We start from the raw sequence: 18,658 nt of genomic DNA on the forward strand, positions 1-18,658 counted from the left end.
TCAGACAACACACTCTCACACTCTACTGTCTCTGTCTCAAGTGCATTCCACCTGGGTGGGGAGTGCCCTTCCAAAAGGCATTATATCCTATTTCCGTCCCAGGGGGCTTCAAAGCAAACTGATTTGGGGTGGAGTCAGGCACTGAAACTTTGTTTCTGTTTCAAACTTCTAAATTCTTGGCAGAGTCCCTGGCAAGGAAATGTCCAAGATAGCCCTGGAACATCTTGTTATACACAAAGATGAGGAGGATTGTTAAAAAGACCCAGATGCAACCAAAGGTGGCTCCTGTTGTCCAACAAGAGTCAATATTAAGGACAAGGTGCAAAACAATTTGTGTTTAAATATGTAAGTTCATAATCGATACTGGAAAGCACACAAACATCCTGGTGTCACTGATGAAAAGATGTTTAGAAAACCTAACCATTTAAAAAAGATGCTTAGGAAACTTGGTCATTGTTTTGGAAACAGAAAAAAGTAAAAGAAACAAACATTTCCCCACTCCAACTTTTTCTAAATGGATCACCACACAGGGTGAACAAAGAGAGGAGGAGTATCCTTTCATAGAAAAGGTCACCAACAAAAGAAGGAATAAAATAATATTATCTAATGATATAACAAGCCATTCTGCAGCCACAATGATTTATTGGAACATTTGATGCTATTAAACAACAATGGTATTGCCATCCAGTTTCTTCAATACTTCATTTTTTGGGTATTATCATTGGAGAAAGTGGGGTCGAAGGTACATGAAAACTCTTAGCATTTTTGCAATTTTTTGGGATCCAAACTATCTCCAAATTAAAAGATCAAAAGTAAAGCAAAACAGTGCATACACTCCAATAACATACACTGAAATATCTATGCAGGTGATGGGGGGTAAAGTCCACAGCAGCAAATTATACCAGGCCATCTAGTTTATGTCATAAAATTTAAATGTAAATCCCCTGCAGCAACCCTAACAAGCCGCCTGTGCTATGAAGGCAGGAGGTTCCCAGTCCCTATCCCAGGAGAATCAGCTATGGACTCTGCTGAACACAGATGTCCAGGGCCCCACTCCAAAATGACTAAATCAAGACATCTTCTGTTGGGCCCTGGCATGAACATATTTTTAGCACATTAAATTGATGCTCCTGGTCCAGGGACCAGCGTTGCAGACTAACCAAAAGCAGATCGTGGAGCCAGTTTCAAATCCTAGCTCTGGTATTTTTTAGCTGAAATGACCTTGGGCCAAGTCCCTTTGCCTTGGAGCCTTGGTTTACATACCTGAAAAATGGGAGAATGAGTCCCACAGCTTAGTTTACCTCATAGGCTGCCAGGAGGCTAAGTAAGGCTGTGTGGTGAGGTGGATTCTTCCAAACAAAGGTAGCAACATCATTTAAGGAGGAGGTAGAGATAACGGCATTTTAGGCCAGGCAGAAAACATTTTATTGCAGCCTGGGTACTCTTCCAGAAGAGTGAGCACCTTCCTGCCCACCAGCCTGCCCCCACCCCAGACAGCGGGTGGTGAGTTATCAGGGAATCATAAATTCACTGAGACCACAGCCTAAGCCCTACCTACTGTGAAAAGCTTCAGCGCTTTCTGGCACAGAAGAGACAAGAGGGTGGGGAACAGCTGGCAATGATGCATTTATTTCTTAGGCAAATATTTAGCGAAGACCTGCTCATATGCCAGGATGAGGGTTATGCACTGAGCTCAAGGCTGTGAACCAGGTGATAAGGTCCCTGCTCCCACCCCAAGGGACAGGTGGACATGCATAAATATAGAAGCATATAAAAGGTGGCAAGTGCCAGAAGGGAAAAAGAAAGAGGGAGAAGGGGGCAGGGGTGCCTCTCATATAAAGCAGCTGACTGTCAGCTCTGCCATGCAGTAGCTGTAGGACCTTAGGCGAGTTGCTTAGTGGCAAATATTGAAGTACTCAGTGGCTAAGTACTTAGAATAGTACCTGGTTAAGTACAAGCTCAAGAAATGGCATAACAGTAAAAACAGTAACAATGGCTTTCATATACACCAAAATGGCAAGCTGCATATCCTAAATATATGCAATTTTTATCTGTCCATATATCAATAAAGCTGAAAAGGAAGAAAAGTAAATGGCTTTCATTTCTTGCAGACCAATGAGACACCAAACCCTGTATCAGATGCTTTCTGCCTGGGGGTGAGGGTAACAACTAGTGGTCTATCAGCTGGCTATTTGTAAATAAAGTTTTACTGAAACACAGCCAAATCCATTCATTTACACATCATGGCTTCTCTTAAATCAGAAAGGCCTCGAATGACAGTCTTTGGCCTCCAAATCCAGCCTCTCTTTCACCCTAGAATCAACAAGGAAGACAGGCAGCGAGTGGGAGGCTGAAATGCAGCCTGCTCTTACACTTCCGAGTCCTATGGGCACTAGCCACACCCACAGCAGTCAAATTGAGCCCCAGCCACTTGGGGAAGACTCAGGTCATACTAGCAAGGGACCATTTCACAGTCTCTAATTTGTACTCGCAAAGAACTACATCTCATCTTCTCCCAGGCCTCCTCCCTCCTCTGGATCCAAACAGATTTCCAATTTATTCAAAGTTACAGAAATGGGGACCAGCCCAGAGCTGCCTTCACCAGCACTGAAGGAAATCTATGTGTTGTGGCAAGCTGGTTTCCAGTGCCTCTGAGGGACACAGAAAGCCTGATTTCGTAACAAAGGTCTGTTATGAAGTAACTGAAGACCAACAGTAAATAAGAGGGTAAAAACTAGGCTGATAAACAAGGATTCTAACATCATCCCATTCCACGGAATCTGTGGTCTACTTCCTGGAGGAATTCAGTAAGTGCAAAAGACAGAGTGTGTAGCTGGAGGTTTCCCAGCTGCAGAGAATGAAATCAGCACTTCTGCCCCAGATGAGCTGATGCAGGCTTATTAACTGGTACTTTGTTCAATTAGAAATAAAAACAAGTGCCAGGTATCACGGCACAGACCTGTCCTTCCAGCACTATGATAGGAGGCTGGGAGAAAAGGATTACAAGTTTGAGCCCAACCCAGGCAACTTAGCAAGACTCAGTCTTAAAATAAAAAAATAATTTTAAAAAAGGCTGGAGACAGCCAGGTGTGGTGGATACCCCTGTAACTCCAGGACTTGGTAGGCTGAGGCAGGAGGATCAATGTGAATTCAAGGCCAGTCTAGACTACATAGCAAGACCGTGCCTCAAAAACTAAAAGTGGATTGGTCGGGCAAGGCTAGAGTTGTAGCTCAGTGCAGAGATCCTGGATTCAATCCCCAGCAAGAAGGGGAGGGGGAGGAGAAGAGGTTGGTAGAGCAGGAGGAAGAAGAAACTAAATTCTAACAACTCCTGGCTGAAGGCAGAGGGAAAGCATATCTGATTTATACAGCTCCAGAAACTCACTCTTTAGTGTAACTACATAGTAAAGCATCTGTGTTTGGCACCAGTTGATCTGATCAGAAACTGTATGGATAAAATGAATTTGGTCAAACAGCCCCAGAAACCAGTTCTTTGAGCACCGATCATGAATGACCACACACAGGTCCTACGAGGGTGCTATGGGGACCTGCTGTGGGTTTTTCAGCCTTTGGTTTGTCAGAGATTCTCTGGGTCCTCATGCACCTCTGTGGTTTTGAGTCTGCTTTTAGTTCTATCTGGTTTTCTACAGGATACTGCCACAATGCACTGTCTACCCTGAAAGAGCTTAGAGCTATGGTTCGCAAATGTGGCTCCACAACCATCAGTGCCTAGGAACTGGTTGGAAATGCAAATGTTCTAGCCCTACCCAAACCTGCGATACTGTGAACTGTGGGGCCCAAGGTACATTTAACACATGATGTGATACATGGTCAAGAGTGAGAACCCAATGGGACAGCTCCCGACACTTCACCACTCTGACCAGCTGATCATTCTGCCTTTCTGGGTTATTACAAGAATTAAATAAATTAACAAACTAATGCACCAAGCCATCGGCTGAAACAACCTCAATTCCACAAGAGACAACAACATAAACACTGGTGTTTGCGCTGCTGCTCACCATCTGTGCAGATTGTCTCCCTGCCCAGGGCTCTATCTAGTTTCTCCTACACAGCACACACCTGACTCCTTCTCCATGTCCTTTCCCATGACCTCCCATTTTCTTCTCCTGGTTTTTGGTCCTGTTGTGCACACAGACTTGATATCCTGCTGTCTCTCCGGGGGCATGGTCTGTGCAGTCAGCCCTGGCTTTGTAAGCACCAACAACATCTCCAACTTTAACATAACCCCTCCTTTCAGCTTGAAGGACTCTCCAAAAACATGTTCAGACCAAGGGTGTCACTCCACTGCCACAAAATCTTTCACAGGCTCCCACCATGTCAAGTTAAAATTCCAAGTTCTCATTATGGACCACAATACCATCCTTCATCCCTTGTCCTTGGCTTCCTGTAATTTTCAAGTAACTCCTGACTCCTTCAAGGAGCTGAGCAGAATTCTATGAATCCCCCAAACATGCACAAGCTCTACCACAATGCTAGACCTCTGCACTTCCTCTGCTGCCTCTACCAGAACACCTCTGGCCCATCCTAACACCTCTCCCCTTCCTCGAATAGCAGGCATCTCTCATTCCTGTAACTCAGGCAGTGCCTCCCTCTCTGCTGTAAGGCTGGTCCTGGATTTCCCAAGCTGAGCTGGAGGCCACTCTGTAGGCCCCCAACCGTCCCTGGCACTCCCTTCTCAGAGCCCCACTGTTCATCTTGCAGACTCGGACCACCCTTCCCTTTCTACCTCTCCCAGAGGACAAGGGCCAAGGTTTGCTTACTTCCAGTCCAGCTCACCTCGGCATACATGGATTTACTTCATCAGTGAAAGAATGGGAAAGAAAACGAAGTTTAATCTATAGTACAAGATCATGCCTCAAGGAGGAGGTTCAAGAGAACTTTCTGGGTCCTAGGAACGCCCTGTACATTAACAATAAAATTTATTTACTTATCAAAACCCATCAAATAGTAACTTGAGATCAAGAATTTCATAGTGTGGTTTTCTCCAATTAAAAAAAAAGAACTGTAAATAAAACACTGAACACTTCAGCTATGATCTGATGCAGAAATGTCTGGGGGAAGGATATGAATATATTTCAGATAATTCCCATGTATAAAAAAATTAGCAGGCTGGCTGAATAAAGAGATGCATGATAAAACAAGTTTAGCAAAACATTAACTGTAGTTCCCTGGATATATGGTTACTCATTGCATAATCCTTTGAACTTTTCTTCCAGTTTAAAAATGTTCACCACAAAATGCCAGCAGAAAAAAAGGTTCCAAATTGTTTGGGCAGTAACAAAAATACCTCCCACTCCCAATGAGCTGAGCAGCTGGTAGGCAACAGTCGAAGCCAGTGGTTTTCAACAGGGAGCCACCCAGGGATCTTGTTAAAAATGAGATTCTGATTCAGTGGATCCGTATGGAGACTGAGACTGGATTCTAACAAGCTCCCAGAGACCGCTGCTCCACAGATGCCATAGGGAGTACTGAGGATCGACTTAATGACCTCATTTGGCCTTAATTCCTTAACTTTCGGGACTTGCCTCTACCACCCCAAAGTCACAGCCTCAGTGCCAACAAGAAAAAAAAAAAAAAAAAAAGACAGGAGCTCTGGGAAAGCTCTGGGAAGCTTGGTCAGCTCATCCTGACTCCCAGAAGCCCTGTTGGCCCAAACATGAGGACAGATGGGAAGATCCCCACTAAGAAGCCGCACAAGGTCAGGATTAGACATTTGAGTCACAGAATGGGCATGGGGCCAACTGGGGAGGATTGTCACTCAGTGACTCAGCACCAGGCAGCCCGGAGCCAGACCCACTAGTCCCCACCCTGGCCCTGTTTGACCTCATTCTGAGGGCAGGTGACATGTGACTGCTGCTGCTACCCTGAACATGGAACAGCAGCAGGGCCTGCACACCCCCAATTTTCCAGGCCCCACTATGACCCTGCCCTGGAGGGCGATGAGACAAGCCAATAGGGCACATTACAAGGTGTCCTCCTCAAAAGATCAAGGGCCTCAGATTTCCTGAGGGGTATGGCCAATATCAAATCAAACATAAAACCAATTTTCAGAAAGAAAAAGTGAACTGGGAGTGGTGGCCAGTAATCTCAGCACTCAGGAGGCTGAGACAGGAGTTCAGCACCAGCCTGGGCTACATAATGAGTTCAAGGCCAGCCTGAACTACTCAGCAAGATCCTGTCTCAAAAAAACCAATCAATGGAAAAATGACTTGCCCCGAGTCACAAATCTAGTTCATTCTCACATTATCAGATTCTATCCACCCCTATCTACAACTGGCAGTCTGTTGGCTAACCTCAGGATTCCCAGGAGCCAGAGCAGGTAGCATCTTCCAAAGACAGGATGTTCAGGATTTTATCTTTTCTCCGTGTGGCATGGCCACTCTTCCTTCTAGAGGTGGAGTCTCTGACCCTTCCTCTGGCTCCTGTGCAGCTCTCTGTGATAGCCTGACCAAGTGAGAATAGCAAAAGTGACACTATATGACTCTGGGGACAGGTCATAAAAAGTGACAGATTTTCCACCTGGAACATCAGTTCCAGTGTGGTGATATACTCCTGTATTCCCATCACTTTGGGAGGCTGGGGCAGGAAGACTGAGAGGCTGAGCCTATGTTGGGCAATTTAGCAAGAATCTCAAACTAGAACATTTAAAAAGGGCTAGGCTCAGTGTGACAGTCCTGGGTTTAACCTCCAGTACCACACACAAAGTAACAACTTCCACTTGGACCACTCACTTGTGGAGACTGCCACACTGTGCAGAAGCCCAGGCCATTCAGAGACTACTGGTAGGGGTCAGCAGGAGGTAAGACTCCCATCAGTGCCCAGTTGTTAGCCCCAGACACCAGAGGAAGCATCTGATTGGGATGGTGCGGGGGAACAATAGTACTGCGTACAGTAAAGACACAGGACCATGAAAATATCACCATCAATTTCTGTCTAATTTGGAGAAAGCCAGGATTATACAACTGTCCCTTAAAATCCATCCATTCTAGGACCCCTGTTAGAAACCAAAGTGCGAGATGTTCAAGTCCTTGTTATAAAGGGGTACAGTATTTGTATGTAACCTACTACGTCTTTCCTACACTTTCAATCATAAACTTCATCATGACATATGATACCTAATAAATGTAACTGTTGGGCAAATAGTTGTTCAGTGTTTAGGGAAGAATGACAAGAAAAAGTCCACACATGTTCAGTATAAATTTTTGCCCTAAATAGCTGATTGAATCCATGAACAGAAAAATCTCAAATACAAAGGGCCAAATGTATTGAGTCATAGATTCAGATCCCCTCAGAATAAGCCACTCCAAAATATGCCACTTTCGCACAAAAATGTTTTTGAGCTGAAGGTAATTAGCAGCAACAATGCAGCAAGTTCCTTGTCCTTCCCCCACCTGCCTATGAGCAGCACACAGAGTCAATTTCCTGCAAGGCTTTCTGCCTCCCTTCCACATCAATAGAACAGTATTATCATGGCAGCCTTGAGATGAATCCATACAAACCACTCTTGTTAAAATAATCCTTAGCTTGCAGTGAAAGTAAAAATATGTACTTTCTCACAAATGCCACCCCAGGAAGTTCACGCCCCTTTTCCTTGGTCTTGTTTCTCTGAAAATTTACCATTTTTTGTTAAAATAGTATACAACGGTGGTGGCAAACCTATAGCATGCGTGCCACAGTTGGCTATTTGTTATCATTGAATGCTCTAAAAGGTTTGCCATCACTGGTACACAAGCTCTCAGGTGTAATCACTTCTGGAAGTATTCATTTTCTGTGAGGCCCACCCCCGTGTGTGTATATAATAAACATTTCCTCCCATTTATCTTCTTTAGGTTTGATTCATAGGCCCCCAGACACTGACCTTGAGAGAACAAAGGAATAGTGTTCTCTCTCCAAAGTTCAAACCAGGTCTGTTTTACACACTGTTGTGCCCTTAGCACCCAAAACACTATGCACCAAAAGCTGAGCAAATGTCTACTGAAGAGATAAATGAACCAAGGTGGAACGAGCTCTGAAGTCAGCCCAACTCCAATCTGGGTCTCTTCCACCACACCACACTACCTGCACCATCAGATTCAGAGGATAAACTGGGATTCACCAGCTCAGTCTCTGAGCCATAGTTCTTTTACATCTTAATACACACACACACACACCCTTTCAGGCTAGGGATGCAGCTCAGTAGTACTAAGCTCAGTAGTACTAGGCTACTGTGAGGTTTGAACCAATGCTTCTTAATTTTTCTGTGCGCAAGAATGCCCTGAGGACACTATACAAGCACTGGTTCTGGTGGGGAGGGAGGGGAATCTGAGAGGCTCTGCATGTCTAATGCACTCCAGCTGAGATCAGTGCTACTGGTCACAGTCCCCACAAAGAGCAGCAGGGCTCTGAAAGAAACAGAAAGCTCTGAATGTACATTTTAAGTGCTTAAGATGGCAAATCTCCTACACTTTATCACAATAAATTTAAAAAATTGTTTTAAAGAGAAAAAACTCTTAATACCACACATTAGGCCCTCAACAGGTCACTACACATTGTTGGTCCTTTCTCTGTGGCCTGGTAATATGAGAAGGCAGACAGAGAAGCCTCATCTGATATCCTGGGAGATCCCAAGCAGACTTTGCACTTCAGTGAGCCATCTATAGCAAGCATTTCCCCATCACGCAGCAGCAATACATTACCCTAAGGGCCCATGTGCACAGGGGCCCTGCCCTGGGCCCTGAGATCCCAGGCAGGGTTCTGCCTTACAGAGCTTACAGCTCAACACAGAGCTACTTAATCAGCCAACACCCTTCCCTCAAGTAGGGACAGGAGTCTGTAAAACATCAAGCCTGAGTTTCAATTCCCACTCCACCACTGACACTGAGCAAGGCATTTTGTTCCCTGACTCAGTTTCTCTGCCTGTAAAATGGAAAACGCAGGATCAAGATCATGGTAGCTGGTACAAGGCTTAAATGAGACACAGATATGAAGGCTCAGTACAGTGCCTGGTATACAGCAGGGATAAGTAAACACTCCTAGTCCTCCTGTCATAGGGAAAAAAGGCCCTGAAAAAGGAAAGCAGACAGAAGTGGAAGGTGAAAGCCATCAGGTCAAGATCAGTAATGTTTGATTAGTAAATACTGCAGGCTTTGTAGGAGATTCAGTCTGCAGCAACTACTCAGCTCTGCCCCTGTGGTGCCAGGTGGCCACAGGCAACATGTAATGAACAAGAGCACGGTAGTGATCCAGTAAAATTTTGTTTACAAAGAGTCAGCAGGTGAGAATTGGTCTCTGGGACATTCTTTAGCAGAAGCCCAAATCGCACACAGACAAATGGCAACCTGCTGAATTTTGGGGCTGAAACTCAAAGGAGATGGGCTTGCCAGAGGGACTAAGGATGACTTTTGTAGCCCATGCACAGGAGCAAAAGTGGACCAGCCCACACATACCCGTATCTGCCATGCACACTGCTGGATTCCACCTCATGAGAAGCAAACTAATGCTTTCTGGCCACTGGGAAGACTGGGAGTGACACGAGGGAGGGCATGGAAGTGAGACAGACATGGAGACACAATGACTAGAAGAGGCTAACATGGACTCTTAGCCTCCATGGCCCAGCCTCCAAAGAACACAGAAAACAGGAAGAGAGGATCAAGTCGGCCTAATAAACGCATTCCCAAGATAGAAGAAGGAAATTGAGGTAAGAGGGCCGTATAGAGGATTGAACCCTGGGTCTTTACACTGAGATACATTCCTAGGCCATTTTTTATTTTTTATTTTGAGATAGGATTTCACTAAATTACTAAACTGACCATGCTAGGCTCAAACTTGTGATCCTCCTTCCTTGGCCTCCCAGAGTGCTGGGACCATATGCTTGTGCTATCAGACCTGGCTGCAGAATACATTCTTATGTAGAATCCCCACAAGGAGAAGTCCTTCCCACTTAAAGCTTCCAGGAAATGTAAAGGATCAGGTAATTCCCAATCTGTCAGCGCTACTTAGATTTGGTTTACTCCCAGAGCAACCCAGGGGCTGCAACCAATCAGGAGGTCTTGACTTGTTTGATGTAATCCCTGCTCTGCAGAAAAGCTCAGCACCAAGGTAGTGTTTCATGCAACAAACACTTGGCTACCTCCCACCCACAAACAGATAAACAATATACCCAGTATTGTTCTATGCTAGGCATGGACAAGAGTTCAGCAAGGGACCTCAGACACAGTCACCACATTTTTGAACTTTATACATACGCCCAGACACAGATCCATACATGCACTCATGAGCAGCTGTAGACATGAACACAGAAACACACACATGTGGGAACAGACATACATGCAAATGTACAAAAATACACATGTAAACACACAGAAATATCAAGGATACATGAATTAATAAACACACACTTGGTTAAGACTCCAGTTTTGTTCCTGTCTGATCAGAAACATTCAGGAACTGGGCCTCCTAGAACACACGGAGGCACAGCTTTCTATAATCTCTCAGCTATGTCAACTTCCTCCTCCATGCCAACGGCCCCCAAGCCTCTGATCACACTGCAAGCCTCAGCCCTTTGCGGAGGTCCAGTTGAAAACTGCTCCCACTGCAATCCGCCCATTCACAAATGACTGACCAGCAACACACATTCATGGTACCCCAAAGGCTTCCCATCTCATTCCAGAAACATCTAAAGGGTTCAGGGGGCCTTCAGCAGCCAGTTTGCCTCTTGGGTCTCTCCTGCCTCTTGCTGCTGGAGTCACACTGGATGTGCCACAATTCGCCACACACTCCCAGAGAGCTCCACCCACGGGCCCTTGCGCTCACTTGCAACAGCTCTGCTTGTCTGTCTGGATCACTTGTCCTCTGCGCATCTGCCTGGCCTGCCTCTCCCTCCAGAGATTTATGTCTACATGTGCATTCTTTGGGAGGCCTTGCCTGACAGTTCTGATCAAGCAGTGCTCAAGACCCCAGTTAGCATCCTCTAAAGCCTCCCCTGCTTTCTTCTGTCTCAGTGTTTACCACCGTCTAACTTACACTGGGGTCCTGAGTTAATGTTTGCTTCTTACCCCTGAAAACATGTGCCTCAAGTGGGCGAGAACTATGCTTATTCACTGCTCTAGCCATGCCCAGATCCAGGATGGGGAGAAGAAGGAAGAGGAGGGAGGAGAGGAAGACAGAAAGGCAGAATGATGGAAGGAGGAGGGAGGGACTCCAGGGAGATAAACGACTATGCACCTTTATATTCTCCCAGCAGGAAGAGTGGTCCTCACCTCCTTGCTCCAGCTATCACAGAATGTCACTGAAACTGATAACAGATAATAAAGGTCTCACACTTGAATCCCTCAGGGGCAGATGTGTGTCATAACTGAGGGTAGCAGATGGCGCAGAACCAAAGGGAGTCAGAGGGACTCTGGGGAGCTCCAGTTCCTGCCAACTGCTGTCTGTGGGATTCTAGTGTAAATCTACCAAAACTTCTCATTTTGCAAGAATCCTTGGAAGATCAAATATATATGAAATTTACTGGTTTGTTAACATTTGCTTGCATTTTCTAAAACCACTAAGACACAGCCACCTACAACTACCAGGCCAATCCCGTCCTTAGCCTTCCTAGACACAACTAAACCTCGGTTTTCATGTCTGTAAAGCACAAAGGGTGACATAATTCATCTCCCAGCACTTGAGGTACTAACACAGGCTCAGAACCAGCACCCAGCAACAGTTGGCTAGTGTATATTTCTCTCTTGAATGCATGCACACAAGTCTGTGGTCATACTTACGGGGTCATTGATGGTTTCAGAGAACAGAGGCAAACGGTCAGAGAAACAGGCCAACACAAGTTGAATCAGCACAAGGAAAAAGTACAAGTAGAAAGTGATATCGCGAAACAGGTTGTCTTTGGTGGCCTGAATGGAGAAAAAGGAGAAGAAAAGATCACTTTCCAGAAGCAGCTGCCATGCCAATGTGTTTGTCTCTTCTAAAAATCATGAAGAAACTGAATCCCCACAGTTATATGTAAGGGCATTTGGAGGCAGGACCCTCATTAACAGCCTTATAAGAGAAATAGAAGTCATGCACAGTGGCTCATGCTTGGAATTCCAGCACTTTGGAAGACTGAATCAGAAAGACCTCAAGTTTGAGCCAGGCCTGAGCAACTTAATGAGATTCTGTTTCAGAAAAAAAAAAAAAATTTTTTTTTAAATGGCTGGAGGTGGAGTTCAGTGTGAAGTCCATGGGTACAATCCTCAGGTCCATTAAAAAAAGAAAAAAGAGGGGCTGGGGATTTAGTTCAGCGGCATAAGCGGCTGCCTTGCAAGCGTGTGGTCATGAGTTCAATCCCTGGTACCGGTAAAAATACAAAAAAAATAAAAATAAAAAAGAGGACAAGAGTTAGCATGTTTGCTGTCACCAGAGGATGTCCTAAGCTACCCTGGGCTCTGCACAGAGCTCTCATCCAAAAGACTTCACAGATGGAGCCCTCTGAGCTTGGAACTCCTAGCTCCCAAGCCACGACGTTTATAAATTATCCAGTCTGTACTATTCAATGATGGCAACAGGAAACTGACAAAGAAAAGCCAGGAGAGCAAGCACAGCTGGCCTGCTTCCTCTGCATAAAGAGGCTGGCTCACAGTGTAACACTGTTTGCCCCTGGCTTTTGCTCTTGAGGGAGCTACATGTGCCATTCAGAGCTACGCAATCAACTGGAGATGAGGGGAAAAAGGTTCCAGAACAAAGGCTGCAGCTGACTTGGTGAGGATTTGATGGAGTAAGGATGGCCCACAGAAGATGTGGCACCCATCCCATGATTTCCATGGCAACACTTAACTTCACATGCATAAGGTCTAGTCACAGGCTTCTGGCCACCTATTTTGTGACAGAACAGAAAAAAAGGCAGCTCCATGGCCAGTAGCCACACTGCTCACTACTGCCTATGTAGGGAAACAGGAAGAAAACTGAGCTATATCCAAGGCCTGGCTCTGCTCATACAGGCTGTGGGACCCTGTTCACAAACTTATCCTCTCTGAGCCTTGGTTTCCCCACCTACATACAACTAAGGGAGAGTTTGCTCCACAGGGAATGTATTTCCCAGTGCCCAGGAACACTGAGTGGAGAGATACTGCTAGTACCCAAGGGGAGGAGGCAGGGATGCTTCTAAACATCCCACGAAGCCCAGGACAGCAACCTGTAACAAAGTCATCTCCAGTCCAAAATGTAATTACCTGATGCTAAAAAGCCCTGTCAGTCATTGTGAGAAGTCACAAGATTAGTCACAGAAAAACTCATTCCCAGGCAGCAATGAGAAAGCAAGAAGTCAATTGATGTCAGCTGCCATCAATGTCAAGGAGAAACATTTCTGCATACCCTGGGTGCTCCATAAGTGTTCCTTCTTTTGCCTCATGCCAGTCCCTGGCTAGCTCCAAGATAGCTGGAACAGCAGGTTAGTGCATCCTACTAACCAAAAAGTGCATACTCCTCAAAATTCCTGGAGCAGTACACGGCAGCCAATGTAAACAACTTCTCCAGCCAAAGGAGCGGCTGATGGCACAGAGGTAACATGGGGACACATTCAGGTCCTCTGGGAAAACAGCCACTGCAAATATCACTCCCAGTACAACACCATCACAGACTGAAGACACACGGAGCTGACTTCCCTGGCAGTACTGTGGACAGAGGCCTGGCTCTTGCTCTTGAGGGATCTACAGGTGCCCTTCAGAGCTACACAATCAGGTGGAGATGAAGACAAGGAGGTTCCAGATCAAAGGCTGCAGCTGACTTGGTGAGGATTTGAAGGAGTAGGAAGGACCCCAGGGAAGATATGGTTCCCATCCCATGGTTTCCATGTAACACTTAACTTCTACACAAGAAGAAACAAGCATCTCCTCCACGGGGCACTGAAGGAAGATGCTAGAGGAGGCCACCACTTACCTCTTTTAAGGCAGTCATGATTCTGGATCTGAAGATGGCAAGGGCACACAGGACGGCTATAAGCCAAAAAGTGAGCATGATCCCCGAGGACTGAACACCCTTCCTTCTCTCAAGCTGAATCAAAAAGGTGGCGAGCAGCTGTAAAAGAAAAGCACAAAACAGGCGCAATTAGAGAAGGTGAACTCCTGAACCCCCAGGGTATGGCAGATGTCAGCCAGGGCTAAAGACTGTCATCCATCAAGAGCACAACAACTGCCACAGAGGTACCACAGAGCGAGTCACAGAATCTCTCAGGGTCCCCAATACCTCAGCTGCAAAATGCAGACAAGCACTCTGCTTGGTTGTGAGGATTTAGTAAGACCTTAATAGAGACCTGAGGGAAAGCTCAGGTTAGAACTGAAATCAGAAGACTTTTTCTTATGGGACCATATAATACAGGTTTAGGTTTCATGGGCTGCAGTCTCCTTCACAGCTATTCAGCTTTGTCGCTGTACCATGAAAAGAGCCACAGATGATATGTAAATAAATGGATCTAATTGTCTATGTCAATAAAAAAGCAGTGGGCCATCAACCAACCCTTGATCTGAGCCTTAAAGATGTACGTTCAAATCTTAGCCTTTGAAGTTACTGGTTATACCCACTGGGCACTCACCATACTGGTCCTGTACAAGGTACTTTAAGTGCTCTGCCACACACAGCCTCACGTGGCAGACATGAGTACTAAGGCCCAAATAGAGAATACCTCCGGCCTACAGTCACACACCTCATCTACAAGGAAGTCTGTTCGTAAGATGATGGTGGAGGGAATTCATGGAGGATTTTATTTCATTCCTAGGGAAAACTGCTTCTGCTTCATGAATGACTTCACAATCAGGGATATGAAATAAACAGTGCTTCTCCTTGCAAGAAGACAACACCATGGCTGCTCTCCACAGAGGCAGAGAGCTGCCTTCAAAAGGCAAAGTCCCAATAAGTCACAAGCCAGACTCAGGAGTGGTGCGACACCCTGGGCCCCTCTCTTTCCACAAACGCTTGGCCCAGAAACACAGGGGTCTTTCTGTCATCCCTGGTTCCACCTGGACCCTGAATCATCCCCTCTCCTGACAAGAACACCATCAGCTTGTACTCCTGTTCTGACCACCCATTCTCCACTCAGAGGTCACAGCTTTTATTTATATATGCAAACCAGGATGTCCCATCTTTGCTCCAAACCTTTCCCTTTAGAACCAGTGGTTTAACCTGGGGGGCAAGGATGGACTATTGCTGGAAGCCATGGCTCCATGACCTTGAACAGAAACAAAGGCATCTTTCCATTTGCTGATCAGCACCACCAAGGCAGAAGGAAGAAGCATCCACAACTGTACAGCACACCTGACCTTGTCACCAGCCCAAACTAGGTATCTCCACATTCTACAGGAGTAGCCAAGGATGCATTCAACTACAATATACAGACACTACTACTTGGAAATTGAGGTGTCATCCCACCTGCAGTTACAGCTGGATTTGAAATGTATTAACAGAGAAGCACATATTTTGATCATATTTGCTTTTTAATCTCTTGACAACTGTGTTTAACTCTGATTCATTTCTTAGCTCAAATGTCCTGCAACTGAGGAATGGATAAATAACACATAGTATAGCCACTCAATCAAATGCTCAGGGTTTTACTTAATTGCCCAAGCTGAGCTCAAACTTATGATTCTCCTGGCCCATCCTCATCCTGGAGTGCTAGGATTCCAGGGGTGGAACCTCACTCCTGGTCTAAAAAAAGTATCTTTTGATACATACAATGGTAAGACCTCAAAGCCACAAAGCAAGAGCTGCAGCTGCTAGTCTCAGTCCCATGACGCTCTGGAGATGCAGAGCCACAGGACAAGACACACCTAGCCTAAGCAGTGAAGATAGGAGCCAGGGAGGGATGGACCCTAAAAGGTAGTAGGAGGGAACTGGGGGGGCAGGGAGTGATGAACAGCTCTCCAGGCTGACCGTGCAGGAAGAAGTTACAAATACATACTTCAGATGTCACAAAATGGTTCAAGAGAAAATTTCACTGAATGCAAATTAAACTTTGAGTATAAATATATATGTATGCCATATCATCTTTGTGTGTGTATAAAAGTGATCGGTTTCCTTTAATATCCTATGTACTCTAAGGAGACTGGCAAAGGCTGAAAAGGGTCCAGATGGAATAAAAACTGTTTAGGACCCAGCTTTAGAAATAGGGAAGGAAAAGAACCCATCAGCCCCAATGCTCTAAGTTCTGTAGACACAGCCTCTACCTTCCCTGCTGCCCCCCCCCCAATTCCTCTGCATGTCTGCTCCAGCCACACAGGTGGACTCTCAATTCCTCCCCCTTGCCCCAGGACTTCTGTTCGAGCTGTTCTCCACGGAAAGAACCTTGGCTCTCAGTTCCTTCCTCCTGCTTATCCTTTGGGCCTCTGCTCCACTGTCCTTCCTGACAGACATCTCCCTATCTCAGACCAAGCCAAGTCCTGACTATCCTCTAAGCCCTTTACACATGTGTATACATTTTGTGCTGGGGGTGGGGAGGACTGTTTGCTCTGTGTCTGCTTCCCCTGCTACATGCTTTTATTGCCAACTTCTGGAACATAGTAAGTGTGAAAGTTAAGCTGGGTTGTGAACCTATCTTTGGGATCTGTGTAGAAGATTACTAAATCATATTTCTAAGTACGTGTGGGTGGGTTGCTGTGGCATGGCCTTGGGGCTATACCTGGTCCCTTCCCCTTCCTCTCTCATTCTGTTCCCCTAATTCCTCTTCTGGCCAACAGGCACTAAGCTTTGCTCCCTCTAGGCCGTTTCACTGTGCTGCTTCTGCCCTGGAGCCAGATACCCATGAACTGAATCCCCCGAACCATAACTAATCCTCTCCTTTAAGCCATGGGTGTCAGGTATTGTGTCCCAGGGAACAGGGAAGGAGGCCAGTACAATGGGACATGTGAGACTGCCTCCCCTCTCATATTCCTAATGCTTGCCAAGGCTACGCAGTCCCAAAGAGAAGCCAGGCCCAACAGGACTCCCACAAAGACTGCATGGCAGAATACATGCCTGAGCCATATTTGGAATCTGGCTTTACCACTTTCTGGTAGTGTTACCTTGGCCCCGTTCCTCCACTCCCTCTACCTCTGCCCACGATCTGTAACATGGGGAAAATGATCAAATACACATAAATGAGCTACTGCATAATGGGATAAGAGTGGGGCCTGGCTTAGAGGACATTTGCACACATGTGCTGTAGGGCTGTGGTCCTCCCCTTCCTTCACTCCTTCTGCCCACTCCACTCCCAACTTCCACTCTGTCTCTGCTTCACAAGGCAACTTGCCCTCCCTCCCCACACTGCCTTTCAGGCTCCAGTCCTCCCTCAGACAAACGACCTTCCTCATAACAGCCTGGTTTCAAGCTTGCTCCTTTCCCAGTGCTCAAGGGCCCTTCTCTTGAGAACCCTCCAGGCTTCCCAGGGTCCCTGTGGTACGCAGGGAAATAGTGCTTGCTTCAGAGCAAGTTACTCTATGGTCAATGCTACTGCAGAATGCAAAGATCAAAAGGTTGACTATAAGGGCTGGGACCCTAGCCTTGCTCCACTGTGCATCAGCTGTGTGACCTAGAGCAATGCATTTGTGCCTTCATTTCCTCACCTATGAAACTGCGTACCTATGTCACATTGGTTTGTTCTGGGAATCAGATGAATTTCAAGGCAAGTCAAACATCACAAACCCAGCCAGGAACAGTAAGCCCTCAATAGCTTCAACTGTAATAATGACGTCATTAGTGGCTTTCTGGGCAGCTTGATATCCCACCTACAACACCACAGCCAAGAAACAGCAGAGACCATGAGGTCCTGGGAAATTGGCACAAACGACTGAGGTAGCCAGTCTGAGAAGGACAGCAAACACAATGCAAAGAGGCATCTGCCTCTCAGCCTTGGGGCGGCAGGCAACAGGGGAGGGTGGGGACTGCAGTAAATTGGGCAGTGTGCACCCCATCTCCAGGTTGCAGCTGCATCTCATTCCAGGGGATCCTTCCCTGAGACAACTGTGTGTCCAGCCATGCCAGGGCTCAGAATTTTTCAAGAGAAGTTGGATTCTGAATTTGCAGCGTGGGTTCTCCTTGTGCCTATTTTCCAGCTAATACTATTTTTAATTTAAAATTTTTATTAGTACATGTTTGCAGTACATCATGCTTACATTCATGGTGGGGAGATGGGACTTGTACATTACTCATTAATTCTTTTTCATTTCCCTTTCCCCTCCCACCAGCTATTACTTTTGGTCCCCAGCAGGGCACAGCAGGTGGCCAAGGGTCTGCAGCCAGCTCCTACTTACCATGGTGATACCCAAGACAGTGGGGCTGACCAGCAACACTGGGGGAAGGAGCTTGCCCTGACTTCTTTCCCAGAAAGAGTAGAAGAGGTCTGCCCAGCAGACAATCCACAGCAAGAATCCCAAGGCCTGCAAGGCAAGAGCACACACACATCTCATGGAGGACAGCTCTGCACTGTTTCCCATACCCCAAAAAAGGCTCACCCCCAGAGCACCAGCCAGCCCCCAATGATCAGCCATGGTCTCAGAGAAACTCCCAGCTCTAGGAATATGGACAAGTCACTCCAAGTAGAGGAGCAGAGAGCTCAAGCTCCCCTGCCAAACCTGGCTAATGCTGCTCCTGTATCTAACACTTAAGAGCTGGGGCTGGAGCTCATCCATGACTGAAACCCCTACCACTGTGTAAAGCC

At 46.3% G+C, this 18,658-nt stretch overlaps 1 protein-coding gene across 4 annotated transcripts in view; it reads right to left on the minus strand.

Annotated features, from left to right (window-relative positions):
- The window catches only part of Abcc1 (ATP binding cassette subfamily C member 1 (ABCC1 blood group)), a 134,067-nt gene that overhangs the window by 76,679 nt on the left and 38,730 nt on the right, over positions 1-18,658 (minus strand). For all 4 annotated transcript variants that reach the window (XM_063226623.1, XM_063226624.1, XM_063226622.1 and 1 more), the window contains exons 3-5: positions 18,252-18,377; positions 13,912-14,049; positions 11,766-11,891 (exon numbers count right to left, since the gene is read on the minus strand). In XM_063226623.1, coding sequence (XP_063082693.1) covers positions 11,766-11,891; positions 13,912-14,049; positions 18,252-18,377 — 390 coding nt within the window. The remainder of the gene's footprint in view (positions 1-11,765; positions 11,892-13,911; positions 14,050-18,251; positions 18,378-18,658) is intronic.

This window comes from Cavia porcellus, unplaced genomic scaffold (genome assembly GCF_034190915.1).
Source record: "Cavia porcellus strain 051 isolate PalLab524CR breed Dunkin Hartley unplaced genomic scaffold, mCavPor4.1 scaffold_16, whole genome shotgun sequence".
NCBI classification, from domain to species: domain Eukaryota; kingdom Metazoa; phylum Chordata; class Mammalia; order Rodentia; family Caviidae; genus Cavia; species Cavia porcellus.